Source organism: Pleurodeles waltl, chromosome 9 (assembly GCF_031143425.1).
Source record: "Pleurodeles waltl isolate 20211129_DDA chromosome 9, aPleWal1.hap1.20221129, whole genome shotgun sequence".
NCBI classification, from domain to species: Eukaryota; Metazoa; Chordata; class Amphibia; order Caudata; family Salamandridae; genus Pleurodeles; species Pleurodeles waltl.
Genome location: NC_090448.1, coordinates 125,993,437 through 126,003,840, shown reverse-complemented (window position 1 = coordinate 126,003,840; position 10,404 = coordinate 125,993,437). Strand labels below are relative to the sequence as shown.

At 45.4% G+C, this 10,404-nt stretch overlaps 1 protein-coding gene across 1 annotated transcript in view; it reads left to right on the top strand.

The window, feature by feature from the left end:
- The first annotated feature begins 7,797 nt into the window (after positions 1-7,797).
- The window catches only part of LOC138258589 (actin nucleation-promoting factor WASL-like), a 120,407-nt gene continuing 117,800 nt past the window's right edge, over positions 7,798-10,404 (top strand). The window contains exon 1 of the mRNA XM_069205951.1: positions 7,798-7,964. Coding sequence (XP_069062052.1) covers positions 7,943-7,964 — 22 coding nt within the window. The 5' untranslated portion in view covers positions 7,798-7,942. The remainder of the gene's footprint in view (positions 7,965-10,404) is intronic.

The following is a 10,404-nucleotide window of genomic DNA, read 5'->3' as shown; positions in this document are numbered from 1 at the left end:
GGAGGGATAGTGTAATTCCTAAGAGCAGAAATCAATCAAGTCAAGTCAAAGAAGTCTTTATTCGATATTTCATCATAAAACATGCTACACGTGATAATACTTATAAAATTGTCAGTGCTAATGATTATAACAATAAATACAATATTTCATAAAAGCTACTAAGAACGTAATAAATCTATCTAATGCATCATTTGTTAAATATTTTAACATAATAATAAAAAGGAGTACATTACTTTAAAAAGGCTCAGTTCTAAAATTCAGGATAATTTACTTATCTAAAACATGTAGCTGTTTTAGTGATTCAAAACGAATTATCCATGCCCACCCCAGGAATTTGGCCACCCCTATTGCCATAGTAGGTGAAGGATCAGTTTTAAGGATCCTACAAGCAGTCTCGGCCGATTGTGTGCCCAGACTTTTGCATAGGGGTACCAACCACTTCTTCCTTGGGGCAGCATATAATGGACAAACAAAAAACAAATGGCTCACATTTTCCCGCATTTCAGTACACAATGGGCATTTATCTGGGCCACCAGTACCCCAGGTGGAGGTTAAACACCTTAATGGTAATGAGCCCACTCTAACTTGGTGATATAATTTACGGTCCATGGGTTTTGTTATAACATCCCAGTACTTTTCAATTGCAGAGGCATCTTTCACGTGTAAAAATGTTGTTGTAAGGGAACTACCTATAAGGGATGAGTGTCTTGTGCCTACCACCCATTCCCAATATAGTTGTTTCAGCACTTTTTTTGAAGGAAAGGTAGCTGAGTCAGGGTTGTGCCAAAGGGCACCTAGACCCATGGCACAAAGAGTGGTTCTAACACCCTTAAACCAGCCAATCTTAACAGATCCTAGGGTGTCCCTTACCTCGAGACATGCTTTCGCAGATAATAACAGCTCTGGGGTAGACCACAACCTCCGCCAGAAGGCCAAGGGCCGAAATCTGGCTTGGTCTTCCACCGGTTGGAGCCCAAGGTCATAAAGGAGCGGAATACGTGGGGATGACCTCGGAAGACCAACCGCCCCTCTTGTAAATCTGTTTTGGGCAAGCATCAGTCGGTCCAGTTTGCTATAACCCCAAAGCTCTGCCCCATACAAGACTGAGGGAAGAATGTTTGACCCATAGATTTCCATAAGTGGGGACATCGGGCGGTTAAATGATCTTTTATATTCCTTAAGAAGGGCTCCGCCTAGTTGAGCATGTTTAAGTGCTTGGATATCAATCTGGGGTTTCCAACTAAAATTGTCACTAAAATGCACACCCAGATATGTAAATTCATTAGTTTGCTCAAGAATAGCATCACACATTTTGACCCTTGCCACAGTTTGTGTTCGACCTCTTAGTACCATAAATTTTGTTTTAGAAACATTTACTTCTAGCTCATTCTCGTCACAAAATAACTCAAATCTGAGTAGGGCCTGTTGGAGCCCTTGCCTAGTCTTTGATAATAACAAGGTATCATCCGCGAACATGAGCAATGGTACTTTCATTCCCGCTATCTGGGGAGCATCCGTGGGATGTGTTGCAAAATATTTGGTAACCCCGTTAATAAACAGGGAAAACAAAGTGGGAGCCAGGACACATCCTTGTCTAACACCTTTCAAAACATGGAACCTGTCCGTAACCTCGCCAGGCTTACCCCAGCGGACTTGGGCATAGGTGTGTGCATGAAGATTCACTAGGAGTCGCACTAGAGCCCTGGGCATTCCCTGTTCCAGTATGCAATCCCATAATTTAGGCCTAGGAACCAAGTCGAATGCAGATCTTAGATCCACAAAAGCTGCATATAACTTGCCCTTACCCAAAAAAACTGTTTTCCAATATAAGAGGGCAAAACGAAAGGCTTGATCAAGGGTGCTTACATGAGGTCTAAAGCCCGCCTGCAACGGAGTCAAAATATCTGTTGGAGACATGACAGGACAGGAGCATTCTACAAAATTTGAGGTAAAACCCCAGAGTAAAATTCTTTTTGATCCTCCCACTTGTTCACAATATTACAGGCCAACTATGCTATAAAATGCACCAACTGGCACAAAACCTCCCACAATAATCCTTGGGGACAACTCCAGCCAAAGATAAAGTGTTCTTCACACTCTGCCATATTGTGTCCATATTTCTTGGACCATTCCTTGTTGCTAGACCAATATGTTGTTATCCTCTAGATGTACCTGGCATTTCTTGGGGAGAACACACAACTCTTTGATCTTTTAACACTACTAACTTTTGGGCAACAATGAATGTATAATATATTTTTATTTATTATTTGCAACTACATTTTTTCAAATGTCTCTTGGCAGTAGACTCTCCACACCTCCGTGGAAAATCATAGTAAATCCCAACAAGACTGTACCAATGTCTACAACATTTATCTTGTGTCACCATTTTCCAAATACCTATCGGGCAGCCACCTCCCTTGTAGAGTGGTCTTTGATTACTTCAAACTGTGATCAGTTTTTCTAGAGCAAGTTTAGAATTCTTTGTTTACCATTATTTTTGAGAAATCCATTGAAAAGAAATCACACCAGCTCTAAACTGGAATTAAAATTATATAAATTATGACTCCCCTATATTGGATTTTGAAATACACAATTTATCACCAGAGAGCACTTAGTCCTGTTTCACTGTATGTGATCGATTTAGATATTATGCACATTACACAGCTTTTTGATGCTTCTATCACTTGACCAGCCCAGATGTGACCAAAAGTTCTCTTTTGGTTTGGATGTCACTCACTATTTCATCTGACACTCAAATATTGCTCATTGCTCCTAAAGGCTGAGTCACCTGCACTAGACAGTATCTGTACCAGTTTGCTGAGGAACATTTATCTAAAATGATTAAAGCGTTGTTACTGATTTACTGTCAGATATGTCTATCAAAGAAAAGCCATAACCATTGCCTCTTGTCATAATAAAATCTAAACCTCTTCTCATAGTAGTGAGGGTGATTTTTCATGGTCCCTGATCGAAAATATGTATCATTTTTCAATTAATCAATCAATCAATCAATCAATCATAATACATGTAAAGCAGGACTAGTCACCTGCTAGGGTCTCAAGGCGCAGTAAGTGAGAGTTTGTTGATGAACAGAGGGGATCAGGTGAAGAGCCAAGTTTTGAGGACCTTTCTGAATTGCGATAGAGTGGGAGATTTTCTGAGGTGGATGGGAAGAGAGTTCCAGGTCTTGGCGGTGTGGTGGGAGAAGGATCTTCCTCCGGCTGTGGCCTTCCGGATGCGTGGAATGGCGGCGAGTGTGAGGTCAGTGAAGTGGAGCTGTCTAGTGGGCGTGTAGAAGTGGAGTCTTTGGTTGAGGTATTCTGGTCCGGTGTTGTGGAGGGCTTTGTAGGCGTGCATGTGATTCTCTTGTCTATTGGGAGCCAGTGCAGGTCTCTCAGTAGAACAGAGGTGTGGCTGTGTTTGGGGGTGTTCATGATGAGACGGGCGGAGGCGTTCTGGATGCGTTGCAGTCTTTTCTGTATCTTGGTGGTGGTTCCCGCGTAGAGTGCGTTGCCGTAGTCTAGGCGGCTTCTGACGAGGACCTGGGTAACTGTTCTTTTGGATTCGTTGGGATCCATTTGAAGATCTTCCGGAGCATGCACATGGTGTTGAAGCAGGTGGAGGAGACTGCAATGACTTGGCGGTTCATCAAGAGTGCTGAGTCCAGGCGAGGTTGCAGGCCTGGTCGGTGGAGACCGGAGCACTTCCGAGGGCAGTGGGCCACCAGGAGATGTCCCAGGCTGAGGGGTTGTTGCCGATGACAAAGACTTCTGTTTTTTCGGTATTAAGCTTGACGCAGATCTCCTTTATCCAGGTGGCGACTGACCTCATTCCGTTATGGAAGTTGGTTTTGGCTGTGTGCAGGTCGCTGGTGGGGGAGATGATTAGCTGAGTGTCGTCGGCGTATGAGATGATGTTGAGTGCGTGGTTTCTGGCGATGGTGGCTAGGTGGGCCATGTAGAGGTTGAAGAGAGTGGAGCTCAGAGGAGCCTTGAGGGAAGCCGCAGATGATCTTGGTGGCCTCTGAGTACAAGGGGGGAGTCAGACTCTTTGGATCCTGTCAGAGAGGAAGGAGGTGATCCATTTTAGTGCTTTGTCTCAGATGCCGGCGTCGTGGAGACGAGTCTGTAGCATACGGTGGGAGATGGTGTCAAAGGCGGCAGACAGGTCGAGGAGGATGAGAGCTGCGGTCTCACCCCTGTCTAGGACGATGCGGATGTCATCTGTGGCGGCGTGGAGGGCAGTCTTGGTGCTGTGGTTGCTACGGAAGCCTGGCCTTGAGGGGTCCAGGATGTTGTTGAGTTCGATGTGTCTGGTGAGTTGTCCGTTGACAGCCTTTTCGATGACCTTAGCTGGGAAGGGGAGCAGAGAGATGGGCCGGACGTTCTTGTGGTCGTCTGGGTCTGGGGTGGATTTCTTCAGTAAGGGCTTGATTTCGGCGTGTTTCCAGATTTCTGGGAAGGTGGCCGGTTCGAAGAAGCAGTTGATGATGTGCCGGAGTTTGGGTGCGATGATGCTGCTTGCTTGTTGAAGATGTGGTGGGGGAGGGATCGGAGGGAGAGCTGGATTGGATGGAGTTCATGATGTTGAGGGTTTCTTCGGCGGAGATGTTGGCCCAACAAAGCAGGTGGTGGGGATTTGGAGGAGCTTTGTGGTGAATATGCTGGTGGTGGGCATGGAAAGGTCCTGAGTCAGGAAGATGTGGTAGTTGTCTGCTATCTTGCGGTGGAAGTAGGTGGAGATGTTATTGCAGATTTCTTGTGAGGGAGGATATCCGTGGAGTTTGCTCTGGGATTAGTCATTTCACTAATGATCGCGAAGAGTTCCTTGCTGCTGTGTGCATTGTTGTTGATGTGTTCCTGGAAGGCGTTTCTCTAGGTGGTCCTAATGAGATGGTGGTGTGTTTTTATGGCTTTTTTTAAGGCTTTGTGGTTGGTGGGGGTCTTTTCGGTGTGCCATTTTCTTTCGACGCATCTGCAGTTTTGTTTGGACTCCTTGAGGGACGGGGTGAACCAATCGGCTTTCGTTGATATGCGCCTGTTGGAGGGTTTGTTGATGGGGTCTAAGGTGTTGGTGCAGTCTGAGATGCAGTTGATGAGGTTTTGGGCAGCTGTGTTAGTGTCAAGGATGTCTTGGGGAGGTGAGTTGTTGAGGCTGGTGAGTAGCTGGTCCTTGGTGATTTTGTTCCAGCTCCTGCAGGGGGTAGGTGATTGAGGTGTCGGTTGGGGTTTTTGCTGAAGGTAAAGTGGATACCATGGTGGTCAGTCCATTGGAGTTCGGTGATGTGGCTAATGGAGATGCGGTTGCGGGCGGTGAAGATGGGGTCGAGTGTGTGTCCGGCGGAATGGGTTGGCAAGGTGATGAGTTGCTTGAGTTCAAGGTTGGCGAGGTTTTCGAGCAGCGTTGTGGAGTTGTTGTCATTGGGGTTCTCCAGGTGGAAGTTGAGGTCTCCGAGGAGAATGTAGTCCTTGGAAACGAGTGCATGGGTGATGGAGAGGTCAGCGATGGTGTCGCAAAATGTGGGTTGGGGGCCCGGCGGCCTGTAGATGAGGGTGCCCCGCAGATTGGGATTAGGGTTGTTCCAAACTGGTAGTGGAGGAGGTCCATGTTGGTTGTGGAGTCTTCGGTGCTGGTAGAGAGACCCAGGAACTCTTAGTGGACAATGGCAATGCCTCCCCCGGGGCAGTTTGTGCGGTCTAAGCGGATGATCTTGTAGTCACCTGGGATGGCGATGGCAATGTCTGGAGCCGAGGAGGGCTTAAGCCAGGTGTCTGTGAGGAAGGCGACGTCCGGGAATGTGGTGTCCATGAGGTTCCAGAGTTCGATGGCGTGCCTGTGGATGGAGAGAGTGTTGATCAGGATACATCTGTGGTTGTGTTCTGTTTTGTGGGTCCTCGGGTGAGCTTCAGTGACAGAGGCTGGTGAATTTGCAGTGGCGACAGGTGAAGGGTCCCTTTGTGTTGCTTGGTGATGCCTGCATACAGTTGTTGTCGTGTCCCGGGTTGAGAGCGACGAGTGCTGCTGGCGTATAGCGGTGGTGGGCGAGAGGTCCAGGGGTCCTGGCGCTGGTCGCTGCTTCAGGGCGGCTTTGACACGCCAGTGGCACAGTGGCACAGTGGCTGCCATTAAGTAGGGAGGGGAGGACAGTTGAGAGCGGGAACACCGCGAAAAAGGGGAGCGGGCTGCAGGTGCGAGGAGAATGAGAGAGAGGAGGGGGTGGGGCCGCAGGGGCAGCAGCGACGGGGAGAGTGAGAGAGAGGAGAGGGAGAGAGAGATGCAAGAATGAGAGGAGTGAGGAGAAAAACGAGGAAAGGATAGAGGAAAGCGCAGAAAGCAAAAGGCACAAAAACAGCACACAAAAGAAAAAACTGAGGAGAAAAGAGAAAGGAGGCAAAGGGCAGCCCAGCACTCTCCCACTAGACACCAGAGATGAGGCGCAGGCAGAAGCCAACAGGTGGAGGTTGCCTCAAACTTCTGACCAAGGTCAGAGTTCAAGTCAGAACAGGCTTCCACTTACTAGTGGAGCTACGCGGAGGCAGAGCAGTTCACTGACCAGGTCAGTGAGGTTGCTCACTGGCTAATGCTAAATTTTCTAGGAGGAGCGTTTCTAGTTGCCTCTGTGTAATGGGATATAACATTCCCAGTCCTGGGCTTTTCTTTTGCAAATCATTCTCTTCTGGTGTATTTGTCCAATCTGTTTAACTGAAAGGAACCAAAGCCAAAACTTACAGAATGCCCTGCTTTGTTCATTGCTAGCCCATGATACTGAACATGCTGCCCTGGCAACATGAAGAGCGTGTGACTTACCAGCCAGAGCTGTCAACTTTGGAGCTGGGGAACCAGGTTCTAGTCTTGGCATCGGCTTAACATCCTGTGATTCTGGGCAAATCACTTAATCTCCCTGCACCTACTAAGAAATGAATGTGTCCTTGTGTAATGTAACTGGTGCTCCAATACCTTCAGGTTGAGTTTGTGCTATATAAAACAACAAAAAATAAGAGATATTGCTAGTCCCTAGGAACTCACTAGGTAGTATTTTTCATTTTAGATGCCTTATTGAATATATACAATCATACGTCCAATAGAAACAACCACCATAGCTGCACAACAGATCATATTAGCCAGTTCAGTGTCATCTTTACTAAAAGCACTAAGCTTGCCTGGACATACATAGCTCCTAAGTTTCCCACAGTTTTCTATTCATGAATATCTGTTCCAGGCATTTTTTTTTTGTTGCATCCTGTGATTTGTAGTCCTGTTTAGAATGGCTTAAATAAGACTACAAGCCCCGGGATGCAAAGCAAAAGTTTGGATTAGAGTAATTAGCCACACCTAGAACAGGGAATCTTGGCAGGACTGGATTTATAACGTCACTTTTCGCACTATAACAGGTCTGAGGAAGGACAAAAACAGGTCTGGCTGAAAGTCATGCTCGTGGCTTTCCGCTAGCACAAAGAAATTATACAATAAAAACGAATTTACTCTACGAATTTTCATTTCAGCCTACGGGTACCAATGTGCACTATGATAGAAGTGTTAACATTCTTCCTTGTAGTCTGTAGTCAGTTTTCAATATACTCTGCCCAATAAAAAACTCACTGAATCCGAAAATACACAGATCCTGAAATGTATATGTTGCCCTTATAAACCTTAAGTGTCATAGTTGTTGTTTTGTTTTTTCTTAGACTAGCGTGGGACCAAACTCCCAGGACAAAACAAAATCCCATACGAGCGCATTAGTTAGCGGAAAACCGTTTGGCCCAATCAGAAATGACTGTTCATTGAGCGCTTGCTGATTGTGTCTTGCTCTCAGGTGTGTTCTCGATTTTAAAATGAGAACCATGAAGGTTTTTTTCTTTTTTTTGTTCTCTCTTCTGTGGCGAGAGGATAGGATACCTAGGCGGAGCGTCAACGTTTGTTAAAAGGGTGATTTCTTTTCACGATGGAGATTTTTCAACTTATTGGTAGGTGCCCAATTTGGAACAGCATCGAAAAACAGGTTATATTGGCAAACATGTCAAAGACGTTTTTTGTGCAAAAAGTAGTGTGCGTTTCCTAGAGGTGGTTGAATTGTGCGTTTGCAGTGATAAGCAACACAATGTAGTTGTTCTAGGAACATTGCCCTGTTTTGTATCACAAACGTACCCCCCCCCCCCTCCACCCCCATATCCAAGGTCTCTTAGAATGCCTCGTCGATAATCAAAGGGTTTAGTCTGAACCGGAGGTGCTGAAGGGCGGGCCATGACGGGCGCTGTTTCCAGTCCCGAGCTTTCGCATGAAACTAAATGAATTCTGGGTGTTGGCGTCTTATTTTGATTTCATTAAACTATTTATACCAGCACCCTTTCAGCGGCATTCCCAGTCCACCACTTCGAAAAGTCACCAACAATAGGCGTTTTACTTTCTTTGTTGTCTGCTTTGCTTTTGCGATGTAGTCCCCATTCATCCCACGGTACCTTTAAAACAATTATTTGCGGTTAAAAAGGTCGGGATTGGTGACTGTGTGCGCAATGGCCTAGAGTTAGGGCGCCCCCCCCCCCCCCTCTCCCCCCCCCAGGTGGATGTCCCAGCGCACCTCAATGGCTTACATCAGTCTTAGAGGACTATCCCGCCTGTTGCGAGAGGGCCTTTAGCGACCGGTATAGCCTCGGGCAGGAGGGCTACAAGGCTGTTGGACATTACTCACTGAAGGTAGAATATCGTAAATTAAAAAAGGAGAAACTAAGACAAATATTAAATTTTTGGAGTAGAAGTCCTATACCAATCATTACAGGCCCTGCACTACTTCCTAGTCTTCAGTGGAGCTCTGAACATAAACATGTTCTATCACAGCATTTTAGCCCCCTGCCGAGGGATACGCCGGTTGTTAAAGGTCCTGTAGTCTGCAGCTCCTTTATGGAAGATGAGGACCTTTAACAACTAGTATAGCCGGAGGCAGAGGGGCTATAAGTTTCTAGAACTTTCCGCCCAATAAGAGTACACTCTTCTAAGTTAAAAAGAGAGAAACCGAAATGCAAACCTGGGCTTACAATACCAGCCATTGTTAGCCCAGAGCTACTGTATCATCTTCAATGGAGCTCTCAACATTCCAGTGTCCTAAAATGGCACTAGTATTGGTGAGAAACTATTTAGTAGTTGATTTGTTTGTTCTTCTGGCCCTTGGTTGAAGTTTGATACTGGAGGAAATTATATGAAAATCAGAAGCACAGTTTGTGTTCTCAGTCACAGACTTACAGGATAACACAGCAAATGCGTGGCTCAGGGTACCTATGAAGACCAAGGGCCAGATGTGCATAGCTTTTTTTGTGCTCACAAACAACCTGTTTGCGATCGCAAAAAAGCTTTTTTGTGTGTACAAACCCCATTTTTGGATTCACTAACCCATTACCGAATCGCAAAATTGATTTGAGATCCGATGTTAGAAAGGGATGTGCTAAGGACGTCACTTCCTAATAGTGACTTGCAGAGGGATATTAGAATATTTTGCGACTGAAATGCGGTGGCAGATCATTCAGTTTACCACCAACTTCAAGTTTGTGATAGCCCATTCACACCCTTTCCACTTTATTTGTGTGTTAAAAGTTTTTTTTTTTTTTTTTAACACTGCCTGCTCTTAAACAATTTAAGATCTTTTCTATTTGTTTCTGAAACCTTTTCCTTAAAGGCAAATTGGCTGCATTTAAAAAAAAAAAAAAAAAAAAAAAAATCCCTTTATTTAAAAGTAAACAAACATGGGCCACCATCTCTGTGTTTTTAGCAATACCAAATGACTCGCAAATTGCAACCTACCCCATTAATATTGAAGTAGGTCAATTGTGACCCACTAGTAATCGCAAAGATTGTAAAGCTCACTGTTGTGCATAGCGGTTTGCGATTTTCTAATAGCAAATCACAAAAATTATTAGCGAATTGCACACCCAAAGGTACTTACACCTGGCCCCAAGTTCCTTTTTAGATGCCACATTAGCACTTTGATGCAGCTGAATTCTACTCATGAAGCATCATGCTTGCTTTCATCTCACTCAACCTCTGCAAAACTACCATGCAAAGTGTTGCATTGTGTGCCCGTTTGAAAGATGTCCAAATGATTTGATATGAATGAGGTCACCTGAGGATTTATGTAATTCATCCTAAGGATCAGTTGAAAATTATAAAATAAAAACCTTGTTTGTTTGATCAGAAATGGGAACAATGACGTGGCTCCTAGAGAGCAAGTAGCTAAATAGGATTACTAGGGTGTTACCTGGTGCAGTGCGTGAAAACATAACCAGACCAGGCTTGTGGGAGGTAGCGAAAGTAGGCCTCTTAGTACCCCAAGTCCTGCAGAAGATCGTGCATGCTGCACAGCAATAAATTAGTGATCCTCATTCTTCCCCCTTTTATAGAAATGAGATAACATAATTG